Source organism: Delphinapterus leucas, chromosome 15 (assembly GCF_059928025.1).
Source record: "Delphinapterus leucas isolate spDelLeu-1000000601 "Yukka" chromosome 15, BTC_Dleu_Yukka2, whole genome shotgun sequence".
Classification (NCBI taxonomy): domain Eukaryota; kingdom Metazoa; phylum Chordata; class Mammalia; order Artiodactyla; family Monodontidae; genus Delphinapterus; species Delphinapterus leucas.
Genome location: NC_143143.1, coordinates 29,106,637 through 29,124,749, shown reverse-complemented (window position 1 = coordinate 29,124,749; position 18,113 = coordinate 29,106,637). Strand labels below are relative to the sequence as shown.

Below are 18,113 nucleotides of genomic sequence, written 5' to 3'. Positions count from 1 at the left end.
GGAACTGTATACGGAACACCCTGTACCCATCATCCACATTCTGCCACTAACAATGTACTGTACAGTTGACCCTTGAACAGCGGTGGGTCCACTTATACATAGATTTTTTTTCAATAAGTACTACCTCTATTTTCATTTTATAGATCTTTAAGTGTGGGGAAAAGTTTGTGTTGGATTAGAGATCACAGTATGTGGAATCAAAAGAACTAGGGTTTAAGTCCTGATTCTATCCAGTGTTCAGCTAGCTTCCTGTCCTTGGGTGCCATTTATCACTTTCTTTGTTTGGTTTTTTTTTTTTTCATTTTTAATTATCTTTGGCTGCATTGGGTCTTTGTTGCTGCGCACGGGCTTTAGTTGCAGCGAGCGGGGGCTACTCTTCGTTGCAGTGCACAGGCTTCTCATTGCGGTGGCTTCTCTTGTTGCAGAGCACGAGCTCTAGGGGCACAGGCTTCAGTAGTTGTGGTGCGTGGGCTCGGGAGTTGTGGCTCACGGCCTCTAGAGCGCAGGCTCAGTAGTTGTGGTGCATGGGCTTAGTTACTCTGCGGCATGTGGGATCTTCCCAGACCAGCACTCAATCCCATGTCCCCTGCATTGGCAGGTGGATTCTTAACCACTGCGCCACCAGGGAAGCCCCACTTCCTTTGTTTTTGAGGCAGAAAAAGCACTAAGTGGATTTTCAACTGCACAAGAGGTCCACACCCCTAACCCGCTTGTTGTTCAAGGATCAACTGTACTACTTTTATCACATGTCTACTCTTGTATCCAGCCATCAGCCCATCTTTTCTTTCTTTTTCCTTGTTATATTTTTCTTTTTTGCAAAGTCAGCTGCAGACATCAGTATCCTTCTCCCTAAAAACATCAGCATACATATGGTAAAGTAGAGCAATACAGGCCTTTTATTACCCTGGCCTACAGATGAGGCAACCAAAGCAGTCAGGAGCTCAGGGTCAACACAGCTAGAAAGTGGCAGGGCCACATCTCAACCTCAGGCAGCCTGGCTCGTGACTGTTCCCTGCAGCCATCCCTGCCTTACGAGCTGTAGTTATGGGGTGGGGAGCAGAGCTAGGTGCATTGGGAGTGTTTCAGGCAATTGTCTCTTGGAGCTCTGGGGGAGGGGCCGGTGGCAAGGACACCGAAGGCCAGGTCATCAGTGTGGGTTTGGGGTAGCCTGGTGATCATGGATAAAATATTGGAGCCGAGCACTAGGTCACAGTTTCCCTGGGTGGTTGGGTTTCAGTACATATCCTAAGACCTGCATCCCTGATTGCTACACCCCCTTGCAAACCCGAGGAACACCTATACCTTTCCCCCTTTATTCTTGGAGGGACAAGACTCATATACCTGGCAGTAGAAATTGCCAAGACCTGCTCTCCATCCAGGAAATATCACACTTTACGTCTGCCCTGTGCTGTGCTGGGAAGGAAGGCTTTAGGGAGCTTCAAAGAAGACACAGTAATTGATTGCTACTTGCAGCAAATAACCCACAAGCCTGTTGCTGGGTTGATGGAGAAACAGTTACTTAATTTTCTTCAAAGGATTGATTGGACCGTCAGGAGACGCAGCCAACCTAATTGAGTGTGTGCTGGTTCACACCCTAAGTGGGAACCGTCACATCTCTTTCTCCTTTTGATTTCGGAATGTCATGGGCCGTGCGTGGAGTCTCCCCTTGGTGCTCAGAAGGCTCCAGAAGGTCTGGGTGTCACCCGTGCAGGACCATTCTCCTCCTTTGCTGGGTCTGTAGAATCACCAGGGCCCGGTTCCGTGTCACCCAGCTCTGCCGGTTACATTTGCATCAGCACAGGACTTCCTTTTCTTGGCGCTCGGAGTAGCTCCCAGGGAAATGCAGTGACTTTCTCATGCCCCAGAGCGGCTGTCGTTTTCAGTTTTGTAGCAGATGTTGATGGAGCGGTGACATCTGGGAGATGGATTGCAGTTTCCCAGCGGGCATCTGATGGACTGCCGTGTACCGCCTGTGCCTCCCTCTCCTCCCACACCTCCCCCAGAGAGCCTGATGGGGCCCGACGATTCATCAACTGTTTCCCAGCCCTGCAGTACTGGTCAGTTACGGCCTCTCCCCTCAGCTGCATCCTGTCATCAGAGAGCCACGCCAGGCTGGTTTTCCCTGGAGTGGCTGTCAAAGCTGTATTCAGTGCCACAGGGTACCTTCTCTGTCTCAGAGGGCTGCCATCTGCCCACCAGTCTGAAGGCTTCATGAGGGCAGGGGCTCGGCCCATCCTGCTCGCACTGTATCCCTGCACCTGAATGGAGCCCCAGGGCGGCAGGTACCCAGCGTGTCAGAAAGAGGAGGTCCCAGGGCTGCCACTAGAAGGGGCCGCCAGGTGCCTGGTGAAGGGGGACCTTGCCCAGGAGCACACATCAGGTTCACGCCATCAGCCACCATGAGATCAAACCCCTGGGACCTGCCTGCAGAGAGCTCTGGTCATTTGACTGTCCCCCTGCTGGACCCAACCAGCATCCTTCACCCTTCAGATCTAGCCGGGATCAGGGGTGCCCCCTTCTCTGAGGGAAACGGGGGTCACTCCTCTCTCTGGCCCCATCCTGAAGACTAAAACCCCAGGTCACAATCCGCTTGTTCAGGATGCTGTGAAGGCTGCATGTTCACTCTGGCTTCATAGCTCATCACATTGTGTCAGTCATGTGCCATTGGGGATGTTACTTGACATCCTGCAGTTTGTGTCCTTGGGAATCAGTGAACCCCCCTCATAGGATCCCAGGAACTTGTCAAGTTGGAGCTCAGTGCCTGGCCCACAGAAGCACTGGTTGTGGTGTCAGCACAGAACTGCTGGGGGCAGGGGAGGGGGCCCCTGTCCAGAGACTCAGCCCTGACAGTCTTTCAGCATGTGGTTTTTGAGAACCACAGGCCCGAATGGCCCGGCATCCCCACCGGACGCGGCCACCAGCTCCCAGGGAAGTCAGGCATCTCCATGTCTTAGCTCTCCCTGCGAGGGCCCACAGTCCCCTGCAGTTTCTTCCTCACTAATCCCTGGCACACCTGCAGGTCTGGAAGAGAAACCCAGTCTGCTCTTGGATCCAGAGAGAGGCCAGGACCACACATTCCTTGCAAAAGGACTCAGATGCTTTTCTGCTCACAAAGGAAATCCTGGTCTCCTATTAGCTGTGAAAGGTCCCTGTGGGCCTGTTATCTTAGAATCCCAGGGTAAGCCTGCCTTTCTCAAGGAATCTGTACCTTGTTCCCAGCCCTTCCTGACCTCTGATTAACAGAAGGCACCTGAAAGACTTGGTAGTGTTTACAGAGTTGGTAATCTAAACTCCAGCTGTGGTGGTGTTCCAAGAATTGGCCCTAAAGCCCAGGGTATTGGATTTCAAAGCGCTGGAATTCAGCTGGCCTAGAAATCCCACTGTAAGGATAAAGACCTCGATTCTAAATGTATCTGGAGCCACCAAGCCAAGAATTAAATTACGGTATTGGCATCCATATTTTATTATGAAGGGATCATTTAAATATAGCAAAAGTCCATCAGCCCCATTTATTGCTCAGTAATGAGCTATGGCCTGTCAGAGGGAGCTGTGGAGGAAGAAGGCTTCAGCCCAGGGGGGCTAAGAGGACAGCCGTTGCAAAGTCCTTTGCCTTCAGTAGGGGAGGACCAGAAGATGTTACCATCTCTGCATCCAGTGACAAATACTTCTTCATCGCCTGCCACTGCACAGCCCCACTCCTGTGGGTACAACAGTGAGTGAGACAGGTCAGGCCCTGCCTTCCTGGGGCTTCTGTCCAGATAGGGAGCAGGCCCCAACCAGGGAGGAAGGAGTAAACGGGACCCTTGGAGGCTGGCAGGCGTTAGGGACCAGCAGGGGGCTAAGGTGGGTAGATGTGGTGGAGAGTGAAGGGGTGGCTGGGCCCATCACCCACAGGAGTTCTGAGAAACAGCCAAAAGCCATGATTTAGTTTCTCCCTCTGAAGAGCCTTAGTCTAGAGCCTGCATCCAGCAAGTGTGACTTTACCTCAGGCAGAGGGGTTCTGACCAGTGAGTCAGGGCTCCAGAAAAAGTCAGGGCACTTCCAGGCAACAACCACTGCTGTGCTGGGTGCGGCCCCAGGCCTCCCTCAGATATCTTGATGGTCCTGCCAGGGTTATAAGTAACCTGAGATGCAGAGAGGGAGGTGGCTTGTCCAGGGCCACACAGCTTTTTAATGGCAGAGCTGGGATTTAAACCCAGGTCTCTACAGCTCCAAAACCCAAGCCGTTCTTATCCAGACAAGTTGCCCTGATTCTGCACTTAATGGCAAGCTGGCTCTTTCAAGCTTTTTCCTCTTCTCCTCCTCTCTCCCAGCATCTTAAACTTCTGTTGGAAAATGGCTGCACTCCTTTCCCTTCATGCTGCTAAACACTTGCAGGACCTTTCGTGCACCCACATCAGCCCTGGGCTGTTTCTCCAGGCTGGTTCTCCATGGTGTGGTGTGCAGCCCCTTGGTGGTGCTGGAAGAATTTTAGAATTTTAAGTGTGCCTGGATACAGTACTAAATTACACTAAATCACAGTTGCAATTCTCTATTGCTGAGTAACAAACCACCTTAAAATTCAGTGGCTTAAAACAACTACCGTCATTCACTTTGCTCACAGATCTATAATTTGCCCAGGGCTCAGTGGGAATAGCTCATCTCTGCTACACATGGTACCAGCTGGGGACTAGAGGATCAGCTGGGGGCTGTGGGTCCAGGGCCTTGGTTTCTCTCAGTCAGTATCTCCATGGCTGCTTGGGCTTCCTCACAGCATGGCGGATAGGTTCCAAGAGCATTTTCATGACCTTGCTTAGAAATCATACAGGATCGCCTCCACTGTACTCTGTTGGTCTAGGCAATCACAGAGGCCCACCCAGGTTCAAGGAGAAGGGACACAGACACTACCACCTGATGGGAGGAGGGTCAAGGTCACACTGTAAGAAGAGCACATAGTGGGGGAGCTATTGCTGTGGCCAACTATAGAAAGTATAGTCCACAAGAAAATACGTTTCAGTGCCCCTCGGGTCCTTTCTGTTGCATCAAGGAGAAGGTCTCAGATTGGTACTCGTTTGTCTTAGAACTTCTCTAACTCCTGGGACTCCCTTTTTATCGAAAGAGCAGGCTTTAGGCTATAATTTAATAAAAAGATCTTTTCAATCTATTTTCATGATCACCTTATTTATTGTAAGTAATTCCGCTTTTCCATTCATTGTAATGATAGGAAGTTAACTTTTAAAATAAATTTATTTTGGTAAAACATGAGTGCTTTCAAGAGAAAAATTAAGGACAAGTTCTACTTTGCTGCTCTAGATTTACTCTCACATGAGCATATGAATAGGAGGTTCCTTTGTCTGTTGTAGCAAAAGTTTATAAACAACCTGAATGGCCATCAGCTGGGGAGCTGTGAAATCATTAGGAGTCACGACCGCAGTGGGAGAGAATGCAGCTATGAAAAATAGTGAGGCGCGCCCCTGGGTGCTGATGTATCACCAAAACGCGGGCTTCATTGGTAAAAGCAAAGGGTGTATGTGGCATCTGTGAAAGACAAGGCAGGGGGTGGGGGGTACAGCTACATGTACACTTGGAAATGCAGAGTGGACAGATGACAAGACATCAGTAGTGGTTGCCTCTGCAGAAGAGGACTGGGGAGATCTACCATCCACTATAAAAAATTCCACATCTTTTTTTTTTTTTTTTGAAAATTGATCCCTTTCGATGACACAACATCAGTTTTGGGTTTTTGTTTCGTTTTCTTTTGTTTTGCCATCTACAATTCAGTTATATCTAAATTCTAAGACCAGAGTCCCCTGCCCAGAAGCAAAGAAAAAATTCCACACCTTTTAAAATAGGAACATGCTAATGTGTTATCTATTCAAAGAGATCGATAAGCTTAATGTCTTCAAATAGAATAAAGTGACAGATCTTTCCCCCTTTCAAATAAATGAACCGAAAGGCAGTGCCTAAAGGTAGGAGGAACACATCACCCCTCCCTGGAGGGAGGTTCCTTCTGGTCCTGGGGTGCAGTGGAGACGTCTGTCATCCCACCTGCTCTGCCCCTAGGGCCCGGTCCCTCCCCACATGGAGACTTGGTCTCCATTATGGTTTGTGGTCCCGAGACCCAGCATCCCTGCCGGCCCCCAAGCCTCTTGCGGCAGTGCCAAGCCTCATTCTTCACGGTCTGGTTCCCTATTACAGGATCTAACACCCACACGTTTGTTGAACTGGACGCCAGAGCTCTTCAGCTCACACATCTGGCCAGTTTGGAAACGTGCACACCTGTGTGCCCAGAGGCGCTGCCGGTTTCTTGCCGTTGCCCTGGTCTCAATGATGGTCACTGCACTTCGGGATCAGGGAGAGCTGGCCGGCCGACAGCTGGACCTGGTGCTGCTTCCCAACCCTGGCTGGGCCCCAGAAGGACCTGAGGCCCTTTGCGTAGGAGAGTCACTTTTTTTTTTATTTAAGTACACAAACAACATACCTCTTGGAAAATTCAGAACACTGCATATAAATTAAAACGACCTTGACCCCTCACCCACAGTCCCACCTCCTCCCCTCCAAAGAGGTAATCACTCTGCACCCTGCCAGACATTTTCTTAAACTTTTCTTTTACACACACATACTTGAGTCCATAGAAAATATACAGTGTCATTTTGTGTGGTTTGATTTTATACAAATTGTGTCATACTGCATGTGTCATGCTGCAACATTTTCCACTCAGCAGCACGTTCTTGAGACTAAACCTTGTTGAAACATCTAGAGATCTCATTCCTTCCTTGTTACTGTCATATGTTTTTACACCGAATAAACATACATTTTTTAAAAAAGCTTTCTCTTCTCACCGGACATCTGGGTCATTACAGACCCAAATCCAGCTGTCAACATCCTTGTTCCTGTCTCTCAGCCCACGCGTATGTCTTCCTGGGAACATACCAATTGCCGGGTCATAAAGTATGAAACTTTCAGTTTTAATAAATAATGATTTGCCCTTCAAAATGGCTATGTTAATTAATTCTACAAGCAGCGTTTGAGAACGTCAGTTTTTCTGTGGCCTCCCCAGTACCTGATGTTATCAGACATTTTTATTTTTGCCAGTGCGGTGGGATCCAGTTCTCATTTGTCTTCTGATTTAGCACAAGGGGGAGCACCTGTGTGTGTGTTCATTCTCTTGTCTGTGAATGGCCTGTGGAGTTCTTCATATTTTCTCCTTTATTCATCTTTTGCCTTTTAAAGGTATTTTGCAAATATTTCCCCTAGTCTGTCTATGGGCTCGTTTGTTACCCATGAGGTAAATTTTAATTTTGAGGTAGTCAGTTTATCAACCTTACACTTATTTATTCATATGTATGGATCCTCATTTCTTTTTTAGAGAAATCCTTCCCTAAGGTCATATGGATAGTCTGATAAATTTCTGTCAGTTTAAAAACTAAAGCCCTCGGCCCCACCCCTTTTGAAGTGAAGTTGGTGGGGGAAGGACGCGGGAGACCCAGGTGGGCCGAGAGATTTGAGCAGTGCCAGTGTAGGGGTGGCCCGTCACCTGCACGGGCCTCCCCCGACCACAGGCCAATCCTGAGAGGCCGCCACGCACCCCGACATAGCCGCCCGCTTCTGAGTCCTCCCCACAAGCCTGCATCCCTCCCTTCCGCTACCTGGGTACCCGGCACGCCTCCCGCCGGCTCAGAGTGAAATCCACGGGCGCCTGCTCGCAGGCAGCAGGTGAAGGACTTGGACCGTGGGCAGAGCTGGGCCCCGTTCCACAGCTCTCTCTCCTGGGTCCTCCTCCGACGGGAATGCTCACAGCCAGCATGTGGAGCAGCTGAGGGGAGAGCCCAGGCGGTGAAGGCGTTTCCTGAGATGCTGCCCCAGGGGCCCGCAGATGTCACCCCAGCCAGACTCCCTTGATCTCTCTGCAGGGTGCCCATATGCCCTTCTGTTAGTCCACGGAAGCCGCTTCATTTCTCCTTAACTGCCCCCACAGCTGCTGAAAAGCCAAGGGCTCCCTCCCTCTTGGAGCCATCCTGTCTCACTGGTGACGGTTGCCTCTTAGTTTTCTTACAAAATCTCTCACGGGGCTTTGATGTCTCAATTGCATTTCTGAAAGTTGTTCCACTTTGGGGTTTTGTCCTTCCTTTTTTGTTCTTTGTGGCAGAGGTGGTAGGTCTATTTTTCCCCCTGAAGTCCCTAAGGCCCCTGGGCTTTGTAAAGGGGGTTGCCTGCCGACAGACCCCACTGACACCAACGCCCTGGCTGTGCCCGCTTTCCCGGCTCTCACCCGCACATGAACCTCTTCTGTGAATGTGGGGAAAGAAGAGCCAGGTTGTCCTGTTGAGGGGGGAAGGGAAGGGGGAGAGAAAGAGAAAGGAAAAAGGAAAGAAAAGGCATCCTTTATGAGTTTAGTTTTCTCTTTTTAAAAAGTAAACGTTTCTAATTGGGGAACATGTTTTAAGTATTGAGTAAAGAAAATAAACTCTACCTACCACAAAGAAAATGTTTGTAAGAAAGAGTGTGAGGACTTCCATTTCTGATAATACAGAAGACTAGTGTCTTCCATGTGGAACTAGAAATCCTGGATACAGTCATTTTTAGAACTCTTCTTAAATACTTGGCTGGACCCTCGGGAAAGGGAGGAAGTTTCTTGCCCTCAATAAGAGAATGTGCAATCCAGACCGTTGAGCCTGTCTGGTGCTGGTGTTTGCCATGGGGTATCTGGCTGTGCCGGGTGGTCATATGCTGGGGAGGAAAGACAGAAACACAAGGTCTTTCAAAGCTGAGACGATAGACCGGAAGGCATCCCATGAAGCCAGGATCTCAGACGGATTATGCTCTCAGAGGGTTAAACTGAGGTAGTGTGGGAGGTGGGGGGAGGGGGAAGAGGGGGGAGGGGGAAGAGGTGGGAGGGGAAAAGAAGATGGCAGAGGAGAAATGTACCTATCATCCCTTAGATCTAAATGAAAAGTAAAAATGGAGAGGGGGTGTGTGGCGAAACCTTGGCAAAATACCTGAGCCCAAGGGTTTTTTGTTGTTGTTTTGTTTGTTTGTTTATAAATTTATTTATTTTATTTATTTATTTTTGGCTGCGTTGGGCCTTCGTTTCCGCATGCAGGCTTTTTCTAGTTGCGGCGAGCAGTGGCTACTCTTCATTGCGGTGTGCGGGCTTCTCATTGCAGTGGCTTCTCTTGTTGCCAAGCACGGACTCCAGGCGTGCGGGCTTCAGTAGTTGCGGCACGCAGGCTCAGTAGTTGTGGCTCGTGGGCTCCAGAGCACAGGCTCAGTAGCTGTGGCACACGGGCTCAGTTGCTCCGCGGCATGTGGGATCTTCCCGGACCAGGGCTCAAACCCGTGTCCCCTGCATTGACAGGTGAATTCTTAACCACTGCGCCACCAGGGAAGCCCCTGAGCCCAACTTTATCACATGTGCTTGGGGCCAGAAGTGTTACTATCTGTGTTACCTTTCCCCCCAACCGGCCACCAATAAAATGAAGCCAAATATTAGGTCACAGAACGTATTGGGGTGATGAAAGTGTTCTACAACTGGAGTGTCACAGTCAGTGCACAGCTGTAAATTTACTAAAACTCAAACTGTACACTTAAAATGGGACAATTTTATGGTATATAAATTATCCCTCAATAAAGCTGTTTACGAAAAAAAAAACCCACCTACCATTCTTCTAATCAGGACTGTCGGGTTTTTTTTGTTTTTTTTTTTTTGCGGAACGTGAGCCTCTCGCTGTTGTGGCCGCTCCCGTTGTGGAGCACAGGCTCCGGACGCGCAGGCTCAGCAGCCATGGCTCACGGGCCCAGCCGCTCTGCGGCATGTGGGATCTTCCCGGACCGGGGCACGAACCCGTGTCCCCTGCATCGGCAGGTGGACTCTCAACCACTGCGCCACCACGGAAGCCCTCAGGACTGTCTTTTAATGTTTCAGTATATTTCTCTGTGCTTGTATTTCTTTGTAGGGATACTTTTTTTTTTTTTAACATATCAACATCATAGTTATAAAGTTTTTATCACCTTGTTCATTTAAAATTGTAATGTCTTTTCCAATGCCATTGCAGTTATTTGTAAATAGGATTTTTTACTTGGGTCTTTAATACGTATTTCAAAAGTACATGTTGAATACTTTCTCATTTTAAAATAATTTCAAGCAATACAGTGGTATAGAGGGCAAAAATTAAAGTTCTCCTGTTGATACCACAGACACACACACACACACACACACACACACTCTCTCCCACCCACCCCAGTTCTCACTTCCCTCCGCATAGGTAACCACAGTTCACAGTTTAGTTAAACATAATTTTTAAATGGGTATATAATTTTCCATATGATGGGAAAAAATCATACTCAAGTGGTTCCCCTATTTGGGGGCATTTAGGTTGTTTCCTAGTTCAGCTGTTTCTTTTAAAACATGTTACAGAGGGGCTTCCCTGGTGGCGCAGTGGTTGAGAGTCCGCCTGCTGATGCAGGGGACACGGGTTCGTGCCCCGGTCCGGGAAGATCCCACATGCCACGGAGCGGAGCGGCTGGGCCCGTGAGCCATGGCCGTTGAGCCTGCGCGTCCGGAGCCTGTGCTCCGCAACGGGAGAGGCCACAACAGTGAGAGACCCACATACCACAAAAACAAAAACAAAAACAAAAAAAACAACATGTTACAGAGGGTTTCACTGGAGGGAACTCAAAGCAGACTGTAGATTTAATGGCCCTGCGTTACTCTGGTGATTTCAAAGCCATCAAGGACAAGCAGTTAATTAGACCTCAAATCTGGGAGTAACTTCCAGCTAAGAGAAGGGACCAAGCATAAGCTGAGGACCCCCTGCTAAATGCTTTACCTACCTGTTCTCATTTTAAGGCATCAGACATCTCAAGGTAGGGGACATTATTCCCATTTTACAGATGGGAAACTGTGGTTTAGAGAGGCCAAGTGCCTTGCCCCAGATGGCGCATCATCTAGTGTAGAGCTCGGCTCTAAGTTGTCAGACACCAAACTGAGGTCTTGGTGATTCTATAACCGAGCGAGGGGCTCTTCCTTTCCTGTCTTCACTTAATCTAGGTGAACACCGTCACAGGTGTAAACCACCAACGCCTGCAGGGAAGCACTGAAATGTTACTGGGATTCCGGATTTGTTGGTTATTTTTTTAGCTACAGGTGCAGTGCCTAATCCACAGCTAACATTGTACTGATGCTTTATGTACTTTATCTGAGTTAGTCCTCACAAACAGTGCTTTGAGTGGGAGGGGCATGATCCCCATTTTTCAGATGAGGAATCTGAAGCCCAGAGAGGTACAGTAAGTTGCCTAGCGTGACTTGGAGGAGGGACTCAGACCCAGGTGTGTGTGACTTCCAGCCCAGGCTCTGGTGCCAAGCTGCATTGCCCGGCAGAACACAAGTCAGCTGGAGTGTGTCCGTCAAGCTGGGCAGCGGACTGCACCTCACTATGCTCTCTGTCCCCCTCTACCACAGACAACAGCGACCTGATCGCATGCACGGTGATCACCAAGGATGGCAGCATGCTCCAGCGGTTCCTGGCTGTCGACATTTACCAGATGAGTTTGGTGGAGCCTGACGTGTCCAGGCTGGGCTGGGGAGTGGTCAAGTTCGCAGGCCTTCTGCAGGTACGATGGCCGAGAGCTCCGGAAGCTCTTCTCGGTTGGCTGTACAAACACCCACAAAAGTGTCATCTTTACGGTCAAGTTCTAATGACATAAGGGCCACGTGAACAGATTATCATTGACAAAAGTTAGAATACCTCACAGATAAGAGCCAAGTCCCCTTTGACCAAAACCCAATTCTGACTCCTCTCATCCGTTATCAGATACGGTGCTTTGCCGAATATGTGTATGACTATAACTACATGTACTGTTTTTAAAAATTGTACAACATATAGTTGGAATGGGGTGTGTGTGTGTGTGTATTTTTTATCCTGTCACATTGAATGTATTGTAAACTTTGCTTTTTTCACTCAACTAATGTTTTGGAGAACTGACCGTGTTAGTCTCTGCAGGCTTACTGGTGTTCTTTTAACTGCTTCCTGACCACACGCCAAGGCAGAGTTAGCCAGCACCCTGTGGCTGCTTCCAGCTCTTTACCTTTACAGACAGTGCTGCCGTGAACAGAATTGTCCTGACTTCCTTGTGCACTTGGGCCAACGTTTCCCTAGGGAAGATACCAAGAAGTTGGGCTGTGCCTATTTCCTCTCTAGAATGATTGTTGCCACTGGTGATTTATGGACGTTCCTGTGTCCTCCACCTCTCCAGCAGGCCTGGGCTCTAAACTGCCAAACGTCAAGCTGGAGCATGGGTTTTCTTAATGTTTGTCTAAATGATGGGTGACTAATGCCAGCTAGTTGGTCGAACGAAGCGTGGAACCAGATGAGTTGAAAACAGCCTCCAGCTCACGCCCTCCCCAACCATCACCCCCGTCAGACCCCTGGGCCCTGAGTTGCCCTGCGCTGAGTCCGTTTCCTTGCTGGGCAGTCCTGGTTGCTGGCAAGGCCTTGCTGGGGCGACCCACATCCACCTCTCCAGGGCAACCCACTCCCCAAGAGGACCACCCACGTGTTTGAGGATGCTGTTGCAACCATTTCCCAGCCTCCTCTTTTTCAAGATCTTTCCATTTAAAAAAGGTCTTTTACAGAAGGTGGTGTGAGAAGCAGCTATCTGAAGAACCTCTCATTTAGAAAAAGACTTCCGCGTACGAGACTGTCCATTAGGTGACTTAGTGTTTCTTCTTTATCTAGGTTTATGATCAATTTCCTTTAGAATTTAGTGTCAGGAAAGTGTTTTTATCCCTCAAAGGATTAATACATGTCGTCCCTCAGACAATGAAAGGCACATAAACCTTTTCTTTTAGTTGTCTTCCAGTAGCTTCTATTTGTCAGGCCATTATTACATGCCAGCCTCTCTCTCCGTCTTAAAAGCGTACTATCTCATCTAATTCCCACTGCAACATTTTGTGCCAGATTGAATGCCTGTGAACAGTATCTGTCTTGCTTCATGAGCCTTTTCAACATTTTCCCCACCTTTCTGACTTTCATGTCTGTCTCCTGTCTCCTGCTTTTATCTCAAACCTTACTTAGTGGGAAGCAGATTCTTTGCACAGAATCCAATCTGAGGTTTTAGATTGGATTTGTCCCGAGGATACTTGCTGTACCTGAGTTCTCCTCTACCTTTCAAGTGTAACTTTCTTCAAACGTCTGCTAAGTGGTCCTCCCCTGTTCCTTTCTCAGAGTTAGCTATTTCCTTTAGGGACCAGGAATTCGTCAGAGACATACAAATGGGAGCTAAGGATGCCCCCTTCTTAAGAGAAGCAAGGAAGGAATTGTTACGCTGGAGCAGATCACACTGGAAAGGACTAGGAACTTGGGTTTGTTATCTCTAGTTCTCCGAAGCAAGAATTGTTGGAGTCTGTTGGGCTCCCTGAGGCCCCATGTAGAGGCTGGTGTCCCGTGTGTTTACTAGCTGCCTCAAGTTCTCGCGGGGATGGAACCGGCCACCACGGCCAGCATCAGCCACTTGAGCTGTCTGTGCTTCCCACCCCTCACTTCCCGCCAGGCCTGGCCTGGTTTGTGCCCATCCTTGACTCTCTCAGACTTGGGGGGCTGATGGTCTCCTCCAGAGCAAAAGCAAAGTTCAATCTGGGGGACCTCATTCTAGATGAGACGTGAATCCACAGCTTCCGAGCAGCTACCTTCCCCCTGAACCTAACAGACACCCTTTCTTTGGCCTCCTCCCCCCGCAGGACATGCAGGTGACTGGCGTGGAGGACGACAGCCGCGCCCTGAATATCACCATCCACAAGCCTGCATCTAGCCCCCATTCCAAGCCCTTCCCCATCCTGCAGGCCACCTTCGTCTTCTCGGACCACATCCGCTGCATCATCGCCAAGCAGCGCCTGGCCAAGGGCCGCATCCAGGCGAGACGCATGAAGATGCAGAGAATAGCTGGTGAGTGCAGCCCCGGCGGGTGTCCTCTCGGCAGTGGGGCAGCAGCTGCCGCAGGCCATCAGCATGACTCTCACGTTGACCTTGAGAACCCTTGTGACTCCTCTAGAAGAGGAAACGTATGGTTCAGGAATGAGTTGTGTTTTGGTGAGAGAATGGAGAACCTTGAGTGTTTGATTTCTACAAGTCTAGGGCTGCTTGTAAGAGGCAAGCCCTCCCTCCCAGGCAAGAGGCAGCTGTCAGTGTGGGACGACGGTTCTCCCTCCCGCACACGGACGTTCTCTAGCGTATGCCTGCAAAGCGCTTCGACGTTCCTCTGCCACCTCTGACCCTTAAAACAACCCTTGAGATGAGTAGGGCCTGTTCTGCCCATTTTACAGAAGAGTAAACTGAGGCTCAGTGACTTGCCCACAGCCACGCAGGCAGTTAGTTGGCAGAACCCAAACACAGAACTTCCTACACTAAAGCCCATCCCTTCCTCCTCTCCGTTCCCAGCTCTCATGAGAGGCAGCCCTGCCTGGTGAGGGGCCGTAACCCAGCACTTGATTCGGAAGTGTTGTTGCACATTGCACCGGGACTGTGGTGAATCTGTGAGGTGGCCCTACACCGCCCAGTGTCAGGAAGGCCCCAGCTTTCTTAGAAGTGAAGGCACTGAAATGAGGGCATTCCCTTCATCAGGGTGGAAGGCACAGCGTCCTCCTCGGGGAAAAGGCGTTCTGTCAACTCCTAAAATCACGAACAGCCTTTCACAAGAAACCAGTGCCTTTCAGCTCAAGCACCAGTGGTCGTTCTGCTGTGGTCACTGGGAGGCTTTCCAGTCCACTGGGAGAGAAGGGGAGCGTTCTCGAGGGGTCACCTAAAAAGAAACACTTGGAGGGCAGGGTTTCTGGATATCGCGAACTCAGTCATTTCCTGCACGTGCCCCGTTGATTTGTGCAGGCCTGCATCCCATATAGTCCTCATCTTATTTCTCACTTAGCTGAAACTTGGCCTCCAAAATCATTACAGAAGCATTTTGTAATGTGCAAAGTGACTTAAATCATTCAGTCCTTTCTCTTAAGATTTATTTCCGGAGGGTTGTTTTTTTTTTTTAATGTAAAGCAATTTCTCACAGCTGGCATGAAGGCTAAATATTTCATTTGAAAATTGAGAATTATGCCGTAAAGTGGCTGTTAGAACTAACGCCTTGGGTATTTCTCACATTGATTTTAAAAAGCCCCTCCAAATTGCTGTATCGTGAGATTTCTGCGTGGAAGAGAGGACAGCAACAGAGACACACACACTCATAAATACACAGGCACACGTGCGTGTAAGTTCTGTCTCACACACTCTTCCCCACACACATAGATTTATGAACTTTCACAGCAGAATTGGCCCCGTTTGCTTTGGGGTCTGAAACTGTACCCAGGGCTAAGCCTTGGTAGGGTCTTTAGTGTATGGAAGCCAAGAATCCGAGGTGAAGATGGGCCTGGCATTCATCCCTGAACCACTCTGTAGGCACTGCTTGTGTTATGAGCCTCAGGCGGGACCCTTGGTGTCACGCTGGTCTCCCCAGCTCGAGGCTGCTGGCTGCCTGCTTGGCATTGTCCGAGGGATGTGCCTGGCAGGGATGTGGCCACACCTGCTACAGCCGTGCCACCCAAAATCTTGTCACCTACATTCCCATCCCACGCACGTGCTGAGCTTGAACCACGGGTTTGTTTGAACGTAGCCCTCCTGGACCTCCCGATCCAGCCGACAACTGAAGTCCTGGGGTTTGGTCTCAGCTCGTCCTCCACCCAGCACCTGCCTTTCCGCTTCTACGACCAGTGCCGCCGGGGCAGCAGCGACCCCACAGTACAGCGCTCTGTGTTTGCGTCGGTGGACAAGGTGCCAGGTAAGCCGGCCCCCACCCTGTGCCACCTCCTGTCCCTTCCGGGGAGCGGGAGAGGGGTGGTTCCAGGACCCTCTCTGTCTTGAGCCTGTGTAGGCTTTCCTTCCCCTCTCAGAAACCCCGTTTCTTAGAACTTATCAAAGTGCTACACAAGATTAAACACAAGCCCCAGAAAGAAATCTTGGCTTTCTCTTTGGTGTTCTGCCGCCGGGGTTTGGTTTTCCAGAGATTTGTTTGAGGGTGTGGAAGAACTTCTCAGAATTAAGGCTAAAAATTTCTTGGAAATTTCTTGGAAATACTTTAGATTATTAGTAACGAGGTTGTGGGAGACTCATTTCCTCCATGTAGGATGACTAGAAAGGGCTAGTGTGTGCAGTTCCTGTTTAAGCCCCTGAAGAAGTGAGACTTCAGAAGAAGGTCCCGCTGCCCCTGGGGCAGCTGCCACTCTCTTCTTTCTGGGAGCCTCTCTTCCCACTTTCCCCGAAGCGCATCTCTAACTTTCCTCCCCGCCTCTCCAAAAGAGAAGCATGAATAGAAAGTTCAAGGTCGCCTGGTGAAGCTGAAAGTACTGGTTCTCCAGAAGGGCCGGCAGGCTCCCCCTTCCTGTTCTGACATGTCTGCTTTAAGTAAATCCATATGCATCCCAACCCCTCGAAAGACAACCTTGCCCTTGGTTACAAAGCTTCAGAAAACTGGCCAAGCTGTCCCCTGCAACTTCACTTCTCCGCAGTTAGGGCTTCGAACCTCAATTGCAAATGTGGCAAAATGTTTTCAAAAGCAGTTATACATTTAAGAACAAAATCTAGTGAAAAGAACCTGACCCAAACAAGGATCCCTGTTTCCCCTCCACCCCGCGATTCATTCTGATTTCATTCTTCGATTTGATTAATTCATTTCAGAAATATAGTATATACTATAAGCATATGATTTCTTTAAACCCAAACAGGACATGATAAAATGAAAAATAAGACTACTTGGCCCCAGAAGTGACCATGGTTAACAGTTTCTTGCATTTCCTTCCAGAAATGTTTTGCTTGTCTGTTTTTACACCCAGGGTTATACCATATGTGTGATTCTACATCTTGCTGTTTTCACTTATTGACAAGTCAGTGTTACGTGTAAGCACATGTAAATCGACCTAACGCTCATTCACTGTTGTGTGGTGTTTTATCATATGGACGGAACAAAAGAGTCTTTTATAACATTTTGTATTGACGGACATTTGAGTCGTTTCCAGTGTCTTGCTCTTCCATTGTCAAAGTGAACCTCCTCGGGGTATCTTTGTGTAAGTGTGCAAATCTCACGTGTCTATGGGATAAATTCCCAGCGGTGGATCTGCTGAGTCAAAGGGGAGGTTTTTTCATCTTAATATATGTAGTCCCAACATGCACTCTGGAAAAAGTGCACCAGTTCACGCTGCCACCCACTGCCTGCAACTGCTTTCATTCTTTTTTTTTTTTTTTAACATCTTTATTGGGGTATAATTGCTTTACAATGGTGTGTTAGTTTCTGCTTTATAACAAAGTGAATCAGTTATACATATACATATGTTCCCATATCTCTTCCCTCTTGCATCTCCCTCCCTCCCACCCTCCCTATTCCACCCCTCCAGGCGGTCACAAAGCACCAAGCTGATATCCCTGTGCTATACGGCTGCTTCCCACTAGCTATCTACCTTACGTTTGGTAGTGTATATATGTCCGTGCCTCTCTCGCGCTTTGTCACAGCTCACCCTTCCCCCTCCCCATATCCTCAAGTCCGTTCTCCAGTAGGTCTGTGTCTTTATTCCTGTCTTACCCCTAGGTTCTTCATGACATTTTTTTTCTTAAATTCCATATATATGTGTTAGCATACGGTATTTGTCTTTATATTTTTGACTTACTTCACTCTGTATGACAGACTCTAGGTCTATCCACCTCATTACAAATAGCTCAATTTCGTTTCTTTTTATGGCTGAGTAATATTCCATTGTATATATGTGCCACATCTTCTTTATCCATTCATCTGATGATGGGCACTTAGGTTGTTTCCATCCCCGGGCTATTGTAAATAGAGCTGCAATGAACATTTTGGTACATGACTCTTTTTGAATTTTGGTTTTCTCAGGGTATATGCCCAGGAGTGGGATTGCTGGGTCATATGGTAGTTCTATTTGTAGTTTTTTAAGGAACCTCCATACTGTTCTCCACAGTGGCTGTACCAATTCACATTCCCACAAGCAGTGCAGGAGGGTTCCCTTTTCTCCACACCCTCTCCAGCATGTATTGTTTCTAGATTTTTTGATGATGGCCATTCTGACTGGTGTGAGATGATATCTCATT

At 48.8% G+C, this 18,113-nt stretch overlaps 1 protein-coding gene across 5 annotated transcripts in view; it reads left to right on the top strand.

Moving 5' to 3' along the window:
• CLEC16A (C-type lectin domain containing 16A) overlaps window positions 1–18,113 on the top strand; it is a 211,453-nt gene that overhangs the window by 143,222 nt on the left and 50,118 nt on the right. For all 5 annotated transcript variants that reach the window (XM_089896165.1, XM_022552227.3, XM_022552228.2 and 2 more), the window contains exons 19-21: window positions 11,441–11,592; window positions 13,718–13,922; window positions 15,631–15,795. In XM_089896165.1, the coding sequence (XP_089752291.1) occupies window positions 11,441–11,592; window positions 13,718–13,922; window positions 15,631–15,795 (522 nt within the window). The remainder of the gene's footprint in view (window positions 1–11,440; window positions 11,593–13,717; window positions 13,923–15,630; window positions 15,796–18,113) is intronic.